At 44.0% G+C, this 20066-nt stretch overlaps 2 protein-coding genes across 8 annotated transcripts in view; both read left to right on the top strand.

The window, feature by feature from the left end:
* The window catches only part of LOC114644327 (cell migration-inducing and hyaluronan-binding protein), a 264051-nt gene that overhangs the window by 61033 nt on the left and 182952 nt on the right, over window positions 1-20066 (top strand). The window lies entirely within an intron of this gene.
* The window catches only part of LOC114644328 (cell surface hyaluronidase-like), a 136815-nt gene that overhangs the window by 60742 nt on the left and 56007 nt on the right, over window positions 1-20066 (top strand). For all 7 annotated transcript variants that reach the window (XM_051920416.1, XM_051920419.1, XM_051920423.1 and 4 more), the window contains 3 exons: window positions 357-509; window positions 2392-2569; window positions 11414-11629. In XM_051920416.1, coding sequence (XP_051776376.1) covers window positions 357-509; window positions 2392-2569; window positions 11414-11629 — 547 coding nt within the window. The remainder of the gene's footprint in view (window positions 1-356; window positions 510-2391; window positions 2570-11413; window positions 11630-20066) is intronic.

Below are 20066 nucleotides of genomic sequence, written 5' to 3'. Positions count from 1 at the left end.
CCACTTGAACTTTAACTTACATTGTGATGTCAAAACCAACACTGGATGGGGTGCTGACTCCTACTATCAGGACTGTCACCTCTAAGACCCCCATTTCAGTTGTAGGTTGAGGAGCCTTCTGCACAGGCTTTATGAATATCCGCACATTCACACAAGCCATCTGACCACTGAGGGAGTCTTAAGTACTCGAGTGTCAGTTAGCGTGATGACTGTTGTGTATTGTCACAACTTAAAGGGCTTTATCGACCCTCAATTGCTTCGTGAAAATGAATGGATGACTGGGTTGCAGAAATGTTAAAAGTGTTAAACCCAGCAAGGTGTAAATGTTTCTTTTACATATTTGTGTCTACGTTTAGTGATGGGACCTTTCCCACAGATGAGGGCTCAAGTCTGGAAGTTACAGATTCCATCTTTGTTGGCGAGAGCAGTAATGTAGGGTGCCATGGAGGGCTGAACAGCTACTGGGGTGAAGGTGCCAATGGAGAAAACCGAACATTACCACGGAACAAGTAAGATCTGCATGATGATAAAACACTGCAGTCATTTGTCTATGAACGACTGATGATTAGTTACAATGAAGTTTGTCAGCACAATTCCATCTTGGTCACTGACTCTGTGGAGTTTGCATGTTTTTCCACATATGGGTGGGTTCCCCTTTTGCTCCTCAGATTTTTTTGGCACATATCCCAAAGGATAATTGGTGACCCTAAACTAGTCCTTTATAAGTGTTGATATGTACTGGAATACCCTGTAATGGATGAGCGTCCCACCCAAGACTTAATATCTGCTTTGTACCCAGTGCTGCCAGGATAGGCTCCAGTCTCCCACAACTCTGACTTGAATTAGGTGGGTTTGATAATGGAGGGATGGAAGTTTGTCAGTTAAAGTTACAACATAAAATAGGCGCTGGCCAACAGGGTGGTATCGTCACTTTTCAGCTCCAGAGCCTGGACTGGCATCATTATTTTGGTCTTTTTGGGTTCTGCGTGATCTCCCCGAGTCTGTGTGGGATTTCTGTGGGCACTCTGGTTACCTCCTGTAGGTTAAGGTGATTGGTGAATCAAAACTGGTGGATAACTCAGTTTGTGAGTGTGTCTACTGCTGGTGTGTCCTGCAGGTTTGGCTCCCGTATTTCACTCTAAGCAGCTGAGTTGGACACTGGACCCCCAAGTGCCTGGATTTTTGGGAGGGTCAGACAAATGGATGGGTTGAAGCATAGATCATTGGCTTTATAGGTGAATGCTGGCTTTGAGGAGTCAATACCGATTAGACAGGAATTCATCGGTTTAGCAGTTCAGTGATAGCCACCAGCTCACTGAATGATCCTCAACAAGTCACTCGTTCTGCTTATTTCATTATTGATCCTGCCTCATCCAGTGTGACCACTAGGGGGTGTTGCAGCACCCCACACACAACTAAAACTACACAAGGCTTCTCCAAAGGTTGCACAAGAACAATTCTTCTTTGTTCTCTCCGTCTCTCTTCCCTCTCCTCCAGTCGTCCTCAGTGAGTTTCGTCCTCTTCCTCTCCCCGACTCTGACTCCCCCAAATGAGGTGGAGTGGCTTCCTTTATACGGGACCCTTGAGTACCTCCAATGCTGTAAACATTGTATCTGGGCAGCACTTCCAGGTCCGGGCGGAGCCTCCCTTAAATGAACCCATGAGACCCCCACCCTGCCCATTAGGACTCCAATTTCCATGCAGCCCTGCCAGGTGTGTATATGTGAGCTGCTGCCACCTGTTGTACTGGGCGGGAAGCACAAGGACACCCCCATGGGGCTGGGTTGTGGTCTCTGTCCACCATTCCATTATAAAGGTGTCCCGGCCGGACACTTGTCTTGTCATCATGCGGTTGCCATGTAGAAATGGAATACCTGCTTATATCAGGGCACTGCTTCCAGGACCACCATTTCAATTGTAGGTCGAGGTGCCTTCAACATGGACTTTGTAAATTTCCACACGTTCACACAAGCCATCCGACCAGTCGGAGGTTCTTAAATGGTTGAGTGTCAGTTAGTGTGATGTAAACTCCTGCCGTAAAGGGCATAATAGGGCAAAAGCTGCCAAGTTAATGAAGGTTAATGGCTGGACGGGGTCATTTGGGTTGATCCTGCATATTCAGTGATATTCAGGTAGCGTATCTTAAACTTTCTACCTAACTGATATTTCCGCTAGGCATGCTCTTATGCTCTGTCCATCCATCTATTATTGAATTTGCTTAATCTAGTTCAGGGTGGTATCAAGTAGAAGGAGACCACCCCGAGGGGCTTGCAGATGCTCTATTTTACTTTGCCCGTATTGACTATTTGTTATGTGTTTACTTATTTTGCTTTTTAATTGCAGTCCTTTTCCAAAGTGTTAAAATAGAACAAACGTTGAATGTTTCCGCAGGACTTTTCCAATTCGAGGCTTCCAGATCTACGATGGCCCCGTTCGGATGACTAAGTGCACCTTTAAAAAGTTTACGCCTACAGCGGACAGGTACACCAGTGCCATTGGTTTTTTTATGAAAAATGCCTGGCAGATCAGCCCGCAGAACAATGTGTCGCTCATCAAGATGGAGAGAAGTGTAAGAGGCTGCATTTTAAGATTTTCATAGAATAACCAAAGTGTCTCTCTGTGTTCTGAAGTGTTATGAGTGCTGAGCTGACATTGGGGATGGGGGACAAGAAAGAAATGGGTGAGGCCTCCTGTGCAATACTCGACCAATCACGAGAAGGCATCCAGAGAAGTCGAGTAACCCCTCCCACGATACCCATAAAAGCAGAAGGGGGCGTGGCTTGCTTTGGGTATCGTGGGTGGAACTTCTCTCTAGATGCCTTGTCAGAACTGCAGGCAGACTAGAAGATTCTATTATGGACAGTGCCCCCTCTTGCCCGGGCATGGTATCACTTACCTTAACAGAGCCCCCGGGTAGATGATCCCATGGCGTGACAAGTTTTTTTTTGTAAAAATCTTAAAGGTTTTATCATCTCTCTCTTTCTCTCTCTTATGACAGCATAACTTTTTAGTTTTGTTTGCAGGCTCTGTCATATCCATTTAAAATATCTCTAGCAGATTTGGCCACAATGTTTGGCAACAGTTTATTTTAATTCCTCAACCGTCCAATGTCAAGTGATGGAGTTAAATAACAAATGATTTCCAATAGAATTTTTGCTTGTGGGTTGTGGATAATTTTTTCATCCTTTTCGATTCCATTTTTAGAAGAAGACTTGGCCATCTGTCGTGCAACACTTGGTGGCCTGCTGGTGCGCATGGCTTCCTCTCAAACCTCAGCTTGAATTCTTTGCCCCTTTCTTTTCTGCGTCTTCTGTTTGTGTTTTCCTTCAGGTGCTCCCACCCTAAAAACGTGCATCTTGCAGGTTGAATTGACAATTATAAATTGGCCCAGCGTATGCGTGAGTGTGCCCTGGGATGGACTGACATCTTGCCCAAGAACGTGGTGTCTGATGCTGCCAGAATAGGCTCTGTAAGGCATTAAGCAGGTTTAAGGAAGTTATATTAGTATTTCAATTACTGCTGCATATGAAATCATCATAAGTTGAGTCTTCGGAGTCTGCTTATCCATAGACCACCCAACATTATGAAAGATTTGGTGAAACAGAATGGACAGGCAAAGCAAGCAGGGATGGAACTTTTGGTTTAGTTTTATAATAACAGAAGGAGAATAGCACATCCTGGGATGTCAGGACATACTGTATTTCTAATTTTGTTTCCTAAAGAACACCCTTATGGACAGTGCATGGTCGGTCATAAAATCATCAATTATACTTTCTGAGCCCGTTCAGCAACTTTCTGGGTTCAAGCAGCTGGAGTCTATCTTGGCAGGACACTAAAGTGGGATACGACCCAAGTTCATCACAGGGCACCTACAGCCAACTGGGCCAATTAACCTAACAGCACAACTTTATACTTCTGTGGTCCACAGAGGGAGCCCATGCAGAAGTGAGAACAAGCAGACCCCTTCAGGCCCAAGGACTGCTTATGGTGCTGGCGTAACTATATGTCAATGTCGACCCAATGAACCTCTAAATCTAATTGGAGCAGACAGTGGGACAATAGTGGCCAAGGCATTGGACTTCAAACTCTGAGTGTGCGGACGACACGGAGTACTTAGCTAAAACTCCTTAATTCGTTTCCCATTCAAAATTGCTCAGTTTAAAATATATAATGTGTTAATTTAGGCTCAAAGATAATACTGTAATATGTAGATCTATCTATCTATCTATCTATCTATCTATCTATCTATCTATCTATCTATCTATCTATCTATCTATCTATCTATCTATCTATCTATCTATCTATCTATCTATCTATCTATCTATCTATCTATCTATCTATCTATCTTATATGAGTTTCTTGTTAATCTATCTAAATGTTTAATCCTGCCTACTATACTATCTATCTATCCTATATGAGTTTCTTGTTAATGTATCAAATTGTTTCTTTACGCTCTCCTCACCATAGCCTATTGTATATGGGGAAGAGTGAAAGCTTTAGATTCAGCAAAAATTTTGATTTCCAGTTTTCAACGGATCTCGACATTTTAGCATCCCCTGATGCCGAAAACATTGACATCTCGATGAAGGGTGTGTGTGTGTGTCACAGTTTCTTGAGGACAGTCTAGAGCTAAAACGGCTGGACAGAAAAATACCAAACTCGACTGTTATGAGAGGATGATGTGCTGATTAGTTTTTGAGCCAAATTGTGCGAGAGAAAGAGGTGCTCTAGAGGAATCCTCAAATATAGTAATTCTGCAATTCATTATGAATTCTTCTCATCAATTGCTATCTTAATGACCTATTTTATGACCGGAGATACCGGCATCAGAGTGGTAAATAATTACTGAAATAGTTCGGGTAACTTGGTTCCCAGAGTGCAAAGCAAAGCATACTGATGCTCATCTGAATTTTTAATCTAGTCTACTATACCATTTAGCTACCCATTATGCGTTTCTTTGTTAATTTATCTAAATTTGTAATCTTGCCTACTACACTATCTATCTATCTACCTATCTGTCTATCCTATACAATACCATCCATCCATCCGTCCATTTACCAACCCGCTGAATCCGAACACAGGGTCACGGGGGTCTGCTGGAGCCAATCCCAGCCAACACAGGCCACAAGGCAGGAACCAATTCCGGGCAGGGTGCCAACCCACTGCAGCCTATACAATACCTTTCTTATTAATCTATCTAAAGTTTTAATCTTGTATATCTATCTATCTATCTATCTATCTATCTATCTATCTATCTATCTATCTATCTATCTATCTATCTATCTATCTATCTATCTATCTATCTATCTATCTATCTATCTATCTATCTATCTATCTATCTATCTATCTATCTATCTATCTATCTATCTATCTATCTATCTATCTATCTATCTAATCATGCCTGCTATACCATCTGTCCATCTTTCCTTAATGAGTCTCTTGTTAATCTACCTACATTTTTAATCTTGCCTACTACTGTCTATTTATAATATAATATAGTTGTCTATCTGTCTGTCTCTCTGTCGACAGAACATCCCACAGACTTCTGTGAAATTAAAAACAAATAGATGACTCGCATGTCATTTAATTTATTTCTTAAGACCTTAAAACATAAAAAAAAATGAAAACTGACCTTTTGCAGTAAGAAAATGCCATGGTTTTGATTGACTGGCTGTGCGTACCATCTATTTATTTAACTCTTATGGCTTTTTAAAATCTAATTTAACATACTTTTCTGATTTAAAAAAAGGGGAATGAAGGTTTTAAGGCTTTTTTTCTTATAAAATTTAACGTCCTTTTATGGTTAATAAAAGGAACAAAACTATAGCCTTCTCCCCACCTGGGAATCAAACCCTGATCTCCAAGGCACTGGCCGCCCTGCTGCGCTGTGATTGGCTGAGCAGTCCATGTCAGCTGCATACGTTTGGCCCCCGCTGAGTGGCAGCTCCACTCTTGACACTCTGTCACCCTGAGTAAGTCACTTCACCTGCCTGAGCTCCAGTTAGCAAAACAAACAAAATGGAACTGTTCATATCTCCATTGTTGTAATAGCGGTGTCGTGGGGAGCAGAGGGTTCACAACTTGAGCCAACCCTTTCCAGTCAATATGGCGGTTTGGGGGGGGGCTCTATTCAGAGTCCTCCGAGGTGTCGTCTAATGAGCAGGCGCTAAAAGCTGACATTTGTAAGGATCTTCACTTATCACTTTTGTCAGTTTAAAGATTTTCAAACATTAAATTATAAATCACCGGCATTTAGCTGCCAGTGCCAAACTTAAAATGGATACCTTAGATAAAGAGCCTTTCTGCTGAACTATCAGTTGTATCTCTTTACTCTCTCTTTTTTTTTTTTTTTTTATAATACCCTTTGAAATATTCAGCATTTCATCTCCATTCCTCATCAATCTGATTCATGTTAGATTCTCCATGCATGTGCGATATTATTTAATCCTTCGCTTCTCATGAAGATCAAAGCGATGCTATGAAAATTGCTAGCACTGTACATTTTTAAAAGTAATTTGTTCCTTTAAAAATGACATATCCATGGCTAACATTCGGAGAAGAGACAACTAATTGGCCTAGTTGCTACAACTCAGAAAGGCTCGCCATTATATGCGGCACTAGAAGTTGACCCCCTTCTTCTAATTCTGCCTGCGCGTCTTCCTTTGCAAATGGTTTAATTCGCTGATCTTTGTACATTAAAGGCAGCAGTTGTCACGAATGGCGTACCGCGTGCATGCGTTTGGTTTTTTTTGTAAAGTTTGTTCTGTTTCATAACTCTCAGTATGGTATGTGAGGGTTCAAGTGGGGATTATATATATATATATATTTTTTTTTTTTTTTATTTTTTTTTTTACAAGATGCAGATCATATTTATTTGGCATTGGTTGCGTCTGGGCCTCGTTCCAAGTATTTGTCACCATTCTGGATTTATAAGTTGGCTGGGGTTCAACAAATCTTTCAGAACATTTGTCTTGAAGTGAAAGCTCTTCTTCTTCTTCTTCTTTTAAAATTGAAAGAATGGCACTCGACCGGCAGAGAGAGCGTTCAGTCCGGTTCATGCCCACCTCTGCACTCTCTGGCTCAGTGGGACAGTCAGTCCCTCGGAAGTGTCGGCCGGGGTGTTACTACTGTGCCAATAGAGAGTCCTCACCCTTGTGGAACTTCTCACGTTTTATTGTTTTACAGCATTGAATCACAAGTGGAATTAATTGAGGTTATTATTTTGTTTTCACCTCGATGAACTTTGACCTCAAAGTGTAAACGGTGTGACGGCAGCTCATCCCAGCCGGGACGACCCTGAGATGGAAGGATGGGGAAGGCAGCTTTTCCAGGACACTGCCTCCCCCAAAACACTAGATAGCATCTCCCCTGGAGTGTAACGGTGCCGCAGATTCCTGAAAGGGCATCCTGGGACTTGGAGTTCGGTTTCTCAGCCCTGTTGGGTACCGTGGGTGCCACCAGGAGGAGCTGTGAGAGGACAGGAGGAGCCATGCCACATCCATACGCCTAAGTCACGAGGACGGGAGCCCTGAAGAAAAAGCCAATTCTACATCTGACCCGGAAGTGCGCGCAAGTCACGTGGGCGGAAGGATAGAAGGACTTCCAGGTCGAGGACTATATAAAGGATTGTTGGAGACCCAGCAAGCGAGCCAGAGTCAGGAGGAATAGGAGAGAGCTTGCTGGGAGGTGTGGAGAAGAATATTGTGTGTTTATTGTGGCTGTGGTGCTTTGAAGGCACTATTTGAGAAGAAGAAGAAGAAGCATTAAAATACTTCTTGGTGCTTTTAACTTGTGTTCAGAGCATCTGTCTGTTGGGGTAAAGGTGGGCAATAGTGCCACCAAGCGTCCACTCTCTTACAACAGATACAACAATTTATTCCTTCTGTAGCCCAAAATCACCTCAATGGGCTTTAATAGGCCCTGATTCTTTTAACAAGGCCTTGAGTCCCTAAGAAGACAAGACTCCGAAGAAGAAGACGAGTGAGGAAGGCCACCAAGTGACCACTGAGAGTTTTTAAGGAGTGACACACTACAGTGACTCGGATTGGAGAGTCTGTGCCCAAGTTCTTCACCAGTCATAGCTTTTTGGGTGAGTTGGCAAAGAGGAAACACACACAGGACATATGGGACACCTTGAAGTCAGCTGGAAGAAGGTTCTGTGCTTAATGAGGCCAAAATGGAAAACTTGTGGTGAGTCAGTATGGTGACCTAATCTAAACAATAAAGACAGAAGTACTCGTCAAGTAACTCCATGAAAATCACATCACATGGAATGGAGACAAGAACATCTCCAAGTCACTGCATAGCCAGTTAAATCAACCAAGAAGAAATGGAAAGTGTGGAACGGCAGGAAATCTGCTACAGCAGGCCATCCTCAAAATCTAAAGAAGACTAATGAAGAAGGCCACCAAGTGACCACTGAGAATTTTGTAGGAGCCACAAGTTCCAGTGAGTGAGATTGGTGAGACTGGGCAGAAAGCAGCTGTGCCATGGATCACAAAAGCCCTGTTGAATAGGATGAAGAGAGCCTTCAAGTCTGGAGATGAAGATAAAATAAAGCCGATGCAGTCGGAACTGAAGAGGCGGGTCCGCGAGGTCAAAGTTACAACAAAGCAACATGAAGGGAGTGTGGAATGGGTTGAGGACTATCAGTGGCTACCAGCAGGCTGTAAAACATGGCAAGGACGGGAAGAAGAGCAGAGCTAATGAGCTAAAGGAGTTCTTCAACAGGTTTGTCTCACTCTCGTCAGTCCTGTCATCCTCCAAACCCTGCCAGCCTCTCTGAGCAAGCTGACAAAGTTCTAGAATCCCAACTGCCGTCTATACCCTGCACCACCTTCCCCCACAATGACATCCCATCGCTGGTCTCCATCTTCTCTCCACTCTCTGAACTTTGTACCTCTGCTGTTCATGTGAGGAGAGAGCTGGGAAAACTCTGCATAAACAAATCTTCAGGGCTGGATGGACTCTGCCCCAGGGGGCCGAAAACATGTGCTAACCAACTCTATGGGGTTCTACAACACCTGTTCTCCCTTGTTCTGAATTTGCAGAAGGTTCCCCAGCTGTGGGAAAACATCCTGTGTGGTCCCAGTGCCAAAGAAAGGGCATTCCAGTGATGCCAAGGACTTGTTGCTCATACTGTACTTCATACATCATGAAGACCTTTGAGAGGCTGGTCCTAAAACAGCTGTGGCCCCCTGGTTTTCAGAACATCTCCATCCTCTGCAGTTTGTCTATCAGGCACATATCGATGTGGAGGGGTGCTCTCATCTCCATGCTCCACAGAGCCTACTGCAACTTGGACAAAGCTGGCACCACAGTCAGGGTCACATTCCTTGACTTTTCCAGTTCCTTTAATACCACTCAGCCTCATCAACTGGGTGGAAAAGCTCAATGCTTTGCATCTTGAGGCACTCCACAATGTCCTGGACCATGGGACTACCAGACCAACAGATGGCAGTTTGTGAGGCTCCGTGGCGACTGGGTGTCAGAAATAGTGGTGTGTAGTACTGGATCACCTCAGGTTGAACTGTCCTGTGCCCCTTCCTGTTCACCTTCCTAACACAACGGACTTCCAGCACAATACCAGCGCTTGCCATCTACCGACATGTTCAAAGGACTCAACCATCATGGGCTGCATTAGCAATGGAGAGGAGTCCCAGTACAAGAAGACAGTGGTGCAGAGACAACAACCAGCAACTCAACATCAGCAAAAAGAAAAGAGCTGGTGGTGGACGTCTGGTGTGACAAGGAGCCCCTGAGACACAAACAGCTGGTGGAAAACTTTTGGTGTGCCAAGGAGCGCACTGATGGTAGACTTCTGATGTGCCAAGGAGCCTCTGAGACACAAAACAGCTGATGGTGGACTTTTGGTGTGCCAAGGAGCCCATGAGCCACAAAAAAGCTGGTGGTGGACGTCTGGTGTGCCAAGGAGCACTTGAGACACAACAGCTGGTGGTGGAGTTTTGGTGTGCCAAGGAGCCCCTGAGACACAATAGAGTTGGTGGTGAATGTCTGGTGTGTCAAGGGGCCCCTGAGATGCAAAAGAGCTGGTGGTGGACTTCCGGTGTGCCAAGGAGCCTCTGAGACACAAAAGAGCTGGTTGTGGACTTCTGATGTGCCAAGGAGCCCCTGAGACACAAAATGGCTGGTGGTGAACTTTTGGTGTGCCAAGGAGCCCCTGAGACACAAAACAGCTGGTGGTGGATGTCTGGTGTGCCAAGGGGTCCCTGAGATACAAAAGAGCTGGTGGTGGACTTACGGAGTGCCAAGAAGCCTCTGAGCCCAGTCACCTACCAGTACCAGGGGTGTTCACATAAACAACAAACTGGACTGGTCTGACAACACAGTGGGCACTGGACAAGCAGGACCTGAGCAGACAGGACTCCCTAAGGAGACTCTCAGGTCACAAGAGAGACTCACCAACACCGCCAGCGCATTGAGAATGAACCGCAAGGGACTGTGGGTTATCCTTAGCCTCGATCGTGCAGAGGGCACTCCCTTGATGTTGACGGGCAGGTGAGACCAACAACAAAACACATGGCTCATAATGAAAGGTGCTCTGGCATAAAGAAACTAATCAACCATGTTCACGTTAACAAAGGAATCCAATCTGATCAAGACCGACTTGAAAATGGCATTGGAACCACAGCCAGGGGAGGAAAGAGAAAGAAAAAGAATTGTTTGTGGAGGAGGAGGAGGAAGAAGAAAAAGAAGAAGCAGCAGCCTGTCTGAGTTGCACCTTTAACTGAGAATTGTTCACAGCACTCGGCGCCTGCACTCAGTGAAGGGTGCTATACAGTTGTATTGTATTGTCATTATTTTCTGAAATAAAAATAATTATTTGAACCCAGGACTTGTGTGGCGGTTGTCCTGTCTGGGGCTTGGGGCTCTGTTGTGCCCGCTGCAGGCCACAGTATACATACACAAATATAGGCCAGGTTAATTTACCAATATATCTATATATATATATAGTATATAGGCATATTATATACAGTATGCATATGTGCAGTTTTTATATAAATATTTTCCAATCTATTTTCCGCATGTCAATGCATAACAGATGTTTTTGCATATATGTATATATAATAACAGATAACGCATGTTTTAGCAGTTGTCTTTGTCATGTCATAACCTCTGCTGCTATTTTCTTATTGTGCAATCTGAGCAAGATAATGTCATTTGTTAAATTACATCATTTTTAATTTTCTGCAAAGCTTCATTGAGCAATTTGAGACTTGTCAAGACCTGGCCTATGCCAACCTTCCGCTGTGTTCGCATTTCACCTTTGGTGAGCAATAAAGCGTATTTAGCTGTTGGCATAGTTCGTTGTTTCTAAATTAAAATGTGTAATTGTGGTAATAAATAATTGTGCATTTCTTAACATCTCACTATTTTTTTTTTTTTTTTTAAGGTTGGAATAAACGTTTTCTTTGGCAAGCCAGGCCAGTGGTTTGGAGCCTGTGACATGGATGGCGACAAAACGTCCATTTTCCACGATTTGGATGGGTCGGTGACTGGGTATCCAGATTCGTTTGTGGCCAGGGTCGATAACTACCTCGTCCACCACCCTGGATGCCTTATTGTCCCGAGATGGAATGCGGTCATCTGCAATGGCCAATATGCACAGGTTAAATTTATTCATTTATTTAAATTATTTTAATAACGAAGTGTTTTATACGTGTGATAGAGCAGATTTGTTGGTGTCGTGACCCACTTATTTTTTTGCCTTATTTGTGTATTGGTGACCCATTTGTGGCAGTCCCCTTGGTGAACAGAGTGTGATTGTCCAGACCTGTGTGGCTGATCCCTTGATGAATCCCTTGATGGGGTGGGCTTGCTGCTTGGGTTACTACTGGAGGAGGCCAGCAGGGGGCGCGTACCCTGTGGTCTGTCAGTCTCCACCTTTGATCATCAGAAGAGTACTTCCCTTTGTTCACTCAAGCACGATGGGGAGAGCTTCCCCCTGGGTGAATCAAGAAAGTGTGGTCATCAGAACTACTGTGGGGGGCACGGTGTTGACCCCCTCGATGAATCGAGCAATTTGAGCACGATCATATGATTGTAGTGCAAGGGTGGGTAGGGATTGTTTTATGGGGTTTCTGGCCTGATCATCAGTGTGGTATTCCACTTTGGTGACTCAAGCACAATGACCAGAGCTTCCCACTTAGTGAATCAAGTAAGTGCGATTGTCAGAACGAAGGGGGTGGTGTTGACCCCCTGATGAACTGAGTAATCTGAGCCAGAAGGAGTTGTATTGCATCTTTGTGGACCTGGAGAAAGTGTGTGACATGGTGTCTCAACAGAAGTTGTGGTATTCTATGAGGAAGTTGGGAGTGGCAGAGAAGTATGTAAGAGTTGTACAGGACATGTACGAGGGAAGTGTGACCGTGGTGAGGTCTGCGGTAGGAGTGATGGAGGTGGGATTACATCAGGGATCGCCTCTGAGCCCTTTCTTATTTGTAATGGTGATGGACAGGCTGACAGACGTGATTAGACAGGAGTCCCCGTGGACTGTGATGTTTGCTGATGACATTGTGATCTGTAGCGAGAGTAGGGAGCAGATCGAGGAGACCCTGGAGAGGTGGAGATATGAGAGGAGAGAAATGAAGGTCAGTAGAACCTCCAAGACAGAATACATGTGTGTGAATGAGAGGGAGGTCAGTGGAATGGTGAGGATGCAGGGAGCAGAGTTGGTGAAGGTGGATGATAGATAGATAGATCGATCTGAAAGGCACTATATGATAGATAGATAGATAGATAGATGGTGTAGTAGGGAAGATTAAAAATCTACATAGATGAACAAGAAATACATTATATAGGATTTATAGATAGATAGATATGAAAGGCACTATAAGATAGATAGATAGATTTCCCAAGGGGAAATTCACATAATGAGTTGATGAGTTTAAATACTTGGGATCAACAGTACAGAGTAATGGGGATTGTGGAAGAGAGGTGAAAAAGAGAGTGCAGGCAGGGTGGAGTGGGTGGAGAAGAGTGTCAGGATGATTTGTGACAGACGGATATCAGCAAGAGTGAAAGGGAAGGTCTACAGGACGGTAGTGAGACCAGCTATGTGATATGGGCTGGAGACGGTGGCACAGGAGACACAGCTGGAGGTGGCAGAGTTAAAGATGCTAAGATTTGCATTGAGTGTGACGAGGATGGACAGGATTAGAAATGAGGACATTAGAGGGTCAGCTCAGGTTGGACGGGTGGGAGACAAAGTCAGAGAGGAGAGATTGCGTTAGTTTGGACATGTGCAGAGGAGTAGATGCTGGGTATAATGAGAGAAGGGTGCTAAGGATAGAGCTGCCAGGTAAGAGGAGAAGAGGAAGGCCTAAGAGAAGGTTTATGGATGTGGTGAGAGAGGACATGCAGGTGATGGGTATGACAGAACAAGATGATGAGGACAGAAAGATATGTGAAGAAGATGATCCGCTGTGGCAACCCCTAACGGGAGTAGCCGACAGAAGAAGCAGAGCACAATTATATGATTGTAGTGCAAGGGGGTAGGGATTAGGGTGCCTAGGGCTGTGGTTTAGGGGGTTTCTGTCTTGATCATCAGTGTAGTATTCCCTTTTGGTGACTCAAGCACAATGACCAGAGCTTCCCCTCTTGGTGGATCAAGCATCAGAGGTGGGGGGGTATCTCCCTTGGAGAACCATCAGAGCTGTGGGGGGATCAAGTGCATTCTCACTGACCCCCCCCCCCCCCCCTTCCAATATAAACATCAGCAACTCAAAGCACTGGTATAAAGTGTGTGGGGTTATTCTCTAAGGTGGGCTGGCTTCACATGTAGGTTTGGTTCCTGCCTTTCACCCAGTGCTGCTGGGATAGGCTTTGACCCCCTGTGAGCCTGCACTGGATATGCTGTTTAGACAGTCGATGAGCAGTATTAAGAGAGTAATGGATATTTGTAAAGGGCTAACGAGTATGTTACCAATTATCAGACCTGCCCTTAATGCACTTCAGGATTGCATGGCCTAGCAGCACATAAAATAATCAAAAATGCAGGTGCCACGTTAAAGCCAAGTAGGCGGTTTAAACATCAAACCTCTTCCCTCCACAACAAAAGCAATAGATAGGAAGCCGCTCGAGTGTTCCCAGCATACAATAACGGCGCCCATTTCCCCTGATTAAAGCCATTGATGCAGTTTTTTCCCTTCTCGACTTCCCTGTGAGCGGAAATCTTCGGCATCACCACTTGAGTCTTTGTTTCGCTTTCCATAGTTGTGAAATTCCAGAGGGACCCGGAGGTATTGTACTTTTGATTTATTTATTTATTTATTTATTTTTTTGGAGTTGACTCTTAAAAAAGGCCTTTTGTTAAATGAGTGCAGAATTTAGTAGCTAGTTTATGCCACCCATCCATTTACAGGACCCCATTTTCAGAGCTTATCCATGAAGCCTACATCTGGATGGGATGCCAGTCCATTGTTAGGCTAGCAAACTAGCATCCAACCATCCATCCCATCCATTATCCAACCCACTGAATCCGAACACAGGGTCACGGAGGTCTGCTGGAGCCAATCCCAGCCAACACAGGGCACAAGGCAGGGTGCCAGCCCCCTGCAGAGCAAATTAGCAAAAAGAATTTTATTGAGGTAACTGGGAGGCCACATGAAGTCAAAAATCCCATCTAGGATGGCATTAGTTTTAAACCAGGAAGTGGGTGAAGTGATTATTACCAGTGAGGTTGGAAGCGTGTGCTGATTACAATGCATTGCTGCACCCACCACACGCCCAAACACCAGGATTGGGACCGGAGTGCGGCGTGTGACACCTCAGTGCCAGTCCTGCCACCCAACCAAACTTTCCCCTGTACGCTGGAGTTTAACGTCATACCCAGGATGAAGCAATTGCAATTCCTTGAGAGACCAATGGAGTGACATTTATGGGATTCATACTGGAAAAATTTCCGATTGACGGTGCAGATCCCTATCCTCAGTGCCACCTCTCCGCCTCATTACCAGAGGGACCTCTGGAATTTTAGTCGCTCACGTCAGAACCTTGTTATGGACTGCGCATTCACGTTTCAGTTAATGATTACGAAGCCTTTCACCTTCCGTGAAGAGTAACCCCCAGGTTCAACTAGTCCCACGCCAATTGACGTCGGTAAAAAATGTCATTTGAGTGATTTGGACCTGACTAAACGTCCTGAGGTCCTCTGCTGGTAATTTACTTTACCCAGAGTGTGAAGTGGGGAAAAGACGACCCGCCGGTACTCCTGGATGTGCGTACTTAATAATGGGGAATGTGTGCTGTCCCCTTGGAGTTTCGAAGACATGCCAATATCAGGTCAGGTTAGGTTGGGGGGCATGCACTGGTACAGTGCACTGCCACACCCACCACACCACGAAACAGCACAGGATTCCGGTTTGAAACCCCACCCTCCAGAAATTACCACAACCAGCTGTTACGTGGGCAATTATCTTTAATATTTTAGACTGTGATATAGATAGATATATATATAGATAGATATACAGTAAATATAGACAGATGATATACTGTATATATATATTTTTTTAATTCAAACACTGCTTAAAGTGTTATTCTTGGTCGTTTTACCATTAGAATTAATGTAATGCATAATTATGTATATTTACAATATGAATATAAGGCACATTACTGCTGCCATTGCATATTTTGATATTTATAGAGTCATGAAGGTAAGCCTGTATGAGCCTGGTCAGAACTTGGATGGGAGTTCATCTAGGAAAAGCTTGGGTTGCTGCTGGATGAGGTTGTTGGTGAGGTCAGCATGGGGGCGCTTCCCCCGTGGTCTGAATGTGGGTCTCAATGCCCACCAGGGCAGTGACAGGGACACTGTGCTGCAAAAATGGCGCTGTCCCATAGATGAGACGTAAAAGTGAGGTCCTGTTTCTCTGTGGTCATCAAAGATCCCTGGGCATCCTTCATAAAGAGTAAGATGTATCCCAATGTCCTGAATTGCCCACCACAGGCTGGTCATTCTGGACCCCTAATCACCCCGTGTCTCTCTCACTACTTCACCACCTAACAGCTAACGTGTGTTGAGTGTACTGGCGTAACAATGGCTGCCGTTGTATCATCCAGGTGTGTGCGACACATTAGTGGTGGCTGAATTAGTTCTCAACTCACTAAAGAGCTTTGAGTAGCGAGAAAAGCGCTATATAAATGTAAGGAATTATTATTATAATAATAATTTTTTCTTATTATTATTAATAATAATATAATATGCATTGTTTGTTATCTTTTATGTTCTCTCTAATGCACAGGCTGCATTTCATTATATATTGTATGCTGTGTACTGCGCTTTGACTAGTGAGAAAAGTGCTATATAAATGTAAAGAATTATTATTATAATAATATTTTTTTCTTATTATTAACAATAATATAATATGCATTGTTTGTTATCTTTTATGTTCTTCTCTCTAATGCACAGGCTGCATTTCATTACATATTGTATACTGTGTACTGCGCTTTGAATAGTGAGAAAAGTTATATATAAATATAAAGAACTATTATTATAATAATTTTTTCTTCCTTTGCTTCTTATTTATATTATTAAAAAAATAATAATATACAATGTTTGTAGTCTTTTATGTTCTTCTTTCTAATGCACAGGCTGCATTTCATAACATATTGTACACTGTATGTGACAAATAAAATTGGATTTGACTTTCTAATTAAAATGTGTGCAGATGCCTCGGTCTGCATTAATAATTCTTTAATGCTGACTATTTCTAAATTTGTATTGTATAAGCAAACAGTAATTTTATACATTAGCAGGAAAAGACATTCAGGTGTTGTAACAGCAAACATCACCTATTGACATAAAATCAGTAATTTACACTTCACAGCACTTCATTACTGTAGCTGGCTAAGCCGTCTGAGCCTCGAGAAGTAATGCTAAGTTTATGCAGTTTTGGAATATTTTAACTGATACATAATTTAATAAAATAGAATTCATTACCTACCCATCCTTTGGCAGTGTTAAGCCAATTTGATAATGCATGAATTGAAGTGGGCCGACTGAAATGAGCTTCCTCTGCAGTGTGGCCAGGCTCTCCCTTGCAGATCAGGTGTCGACATCCAGAAGAGACTCAGAGTGGAGCCGCCGGCCGTCCACATCGAGAGGAGCCAGTTGAGGTGGTTCGGGCATATGATGCAGACACCTCCCTGTGGAGGTTTTACGGGCGCGACCAGCTGGTAGGAGACCCCCAGTTAGCACCCAGGGCTCGCTGGGAAGATTATATCTTCCAGATGGCTTGGGAATGCCTTGTGATTCCACAGAATGAGTTGGCATGTGTGGATGGGGAAAGGGACGTGTGGGCATCCCTGCTAAGACACTTGCCCCCGTGACCCGGTTTTGGATAAGTGGTGGAAGGTAAATGAATAAATTGAAGTTTTAGAAAGTGTTTGGTCTTTGTTTTTGTTAGTAATTAGCTGAACTCCTGGTATGTCTGAATATTTTAATAGATGTATAAGTGTTGCCCTATGAACTTCATTATCTCTCCTGGGCATCTTGAGCAGTGCTAAGCCACTTCACGTATTTGTGGTGGTCTTCATTTTTATAAATGACTAGTGGAGGTACGCACAGTTGTTCTGGTGTATTTGTATCACAGGTTGAGCTCAGAAAGCAAATATCGATGTGTGTTTATCTATCTATCTATCTATCTATCTATCTATCTATCTATCTATCTATCTATCTATCTATCTATCTATCTATCTATCTATCTATCTATCTATCTATCTATCAATCAAATATTAACCCTTTTGTCATTGATGCCCATCCCATCTGTCATCTCCACTTACCTCTCCATCAAAGTCCAGAATTGGTTGTTGTTGTGTCTGACTGGATTCCATATGGTAGCTCATTTCTGGGTTTGAACCCTGAACTCCCCTTCTGGCTTTCTGTAGTTTCACGACTAGTTGTTTAGTTGTGGGTGGCATGCTGGATAATTGAATCATTGATGTGGTTTTGTGTTGTCCCCTCTATTGAACTCATGTTCCTGGTAATCTCTCTCTGTGTTAACTTGAGTTAATTGTAATGGACGTGCAGAATTTCATGTATTTCACTGTTGCTTGTAGCTCCTTCCTGTGTTTGAACCCCAAATGCCACCTCTCTTTTTCCTTTTCCGTTTTCTTTATTGTGTTAGAGAGGCAGTGTGGCGTCGTAGATAAGGCTCTGCACCTTACACTCCCATCTGCAAATGATCTGCAAGTCACTTGACTAAACCGCGGCCATAATGTCAAAACACTTATAGGCATGAACAGTTCTATTATGGATTCCTAATAGTGTGGGTGAAATGTGTGCTTGAAATAAAATGTATTATTTAATATGTATTTTGTTTTTGTTTGTTTGTTTGTTTGTTGAAATGATATGTGACCACTAGAGGGTTCTCCTGCTGCCCAAACCCGACACAGACAGACAAAGGACACAAGTCCAGCACACACACTTTTATTTTTCCACGTGAGAAGCGCCTTCCCCCCGTTTCCCACCCGTACAGCACAGTTCCAAAGCACCAACACACAGTACACAACCCTTCTCTTCTTCTTTTCTTTCTATCTCGTCTTCTCCTCTGTCCATCTCCGCTTCATCCTCCACCTCCTGACTCTGGTTCCCGGAAGTGCGCCAGGTGCTTGACGAACCTTCTGTGCTACAACCAAAGGCACAGCAGTTCTCCAGACGCCCCCTGGTGGTGGCCACCGGTCCCAGCAGGTTTTGAGCTTGAATGCTCCAAACATGTGGCACTGCTGCAAGCCGTGTGTTGCTGCTGCCCTCTAGCGTTCCGGGGAAGGTAATGCCCTGGATAAGCTCTCTCTCTCTCTCCTGGTCCTTCCATTACAGAGGTGCCCGATTTGTCCGCCGTAGATGCCATTGATCTTTCGCACCTTCATCAAGCATCAAAAGAGCAACAGAACTCTAAAATGCGCTCTTTTTTTATCCAGAGGACGTCCAATAACCGGCGAAGAAAAATATTTTTGTAAGCTATCGAATGTGCCTAAGACTATGCGGTGTTTAGAAAAGCGTCCAGATAAACAATTACAGTACACGGAAATGAAGAATTAAATCTCTTAATGGCACACAGGCTGGAACTGGAGTCCAATTTAAGCAAGCCATTCTTCTCGTTGTGAAATGTCAAAATATTTCGATATTCTCGGACAGGAAAGTTGTTGTTTTTTCTTCCAAAGTAAGCAAGTCAGTTATTTTTTTTTTGACATTTTTGGCCAAGAAACCTTATAACATGCCATTCAGTCAGTCATTTTGTAACCCGGGAGGGGGTGTGCAGGAGTCTATCCAAGCCAGCATAGAGGGTACAAGGCAGGGATAAACCCTGGGCAGTCCATTGCAGGGAGGATACACACACACACACACACACACACGGGCCAGTTCGGCATCGCCAATCCACCTAACCTGCATGTCCTGAAGGATTGTGTGAGGAAGCCCAAGCAGACAGGGGGAGACCATGCAATCTCCATGCTAGGGAAGACCCAGGAGGCGAACCCTGGCTTCCTTACTGCACCACCCTGCCGCCCCTCGTAACGTGCGGTGTGTCTTCCACTTTTTTTTCCCATTTTCAAACACATTTTTTATCATTTCTTCTGCGCGTTATCATAAAAAGAATTTCTGGTACAGCTGCAATTAACTAGACGCGCTGTACAGGCCACAGACGGCTCTGTTTCCATCCCGACCTTTCATCGCTGGCTGCCAGAATGTGAAAGCCAAATTTTATCAGGAGAATTTTCAGGACGCCATTAATTATTTGTCGAAGATTATGTTTAGGTTGTTTTAAATTCTTGCCTGTGTCATGTCAGCACGTACTGTACTCTGTTCTGTGATCCTCGCCAGATGGCCAAATCATTTCATCCCTGCAAAGTTTTGTTTTGCGTTCCTTTTGAAATCATTCAATAAAATAAAAACACCCTTTATTTATATTGGTCCTCGATGCTTGCCTACAGAGACACTGTGACACGTAGACATGCGCCACATGGTATACTGTCGTACGCTGGCCACATGCCCTTCTTCATCGGACGTTCCCACCCTCTTGTGGACACCGGAGGACATCACGCCTCGG

This window comes from Erpetoichthys calabaricus, chromosome 17, assembly GCF_900747795.2.
Source record: "Erpetoichthys calabaricus chromosome 17, fErpCal1.3, whole genome shotgun sequence".
NCBI lineage: Eukaryota > Metazoa > Chordata > Cladistia > Polypteriformes > Polypteridae > Erpetoichthys > Erpetoichthys calabaricus.
The sequence above is the reverse complement of the archived record's forward strand: the minus strand, read 5'-3'. Positions and strand labels throughout refer to the sequence as shown.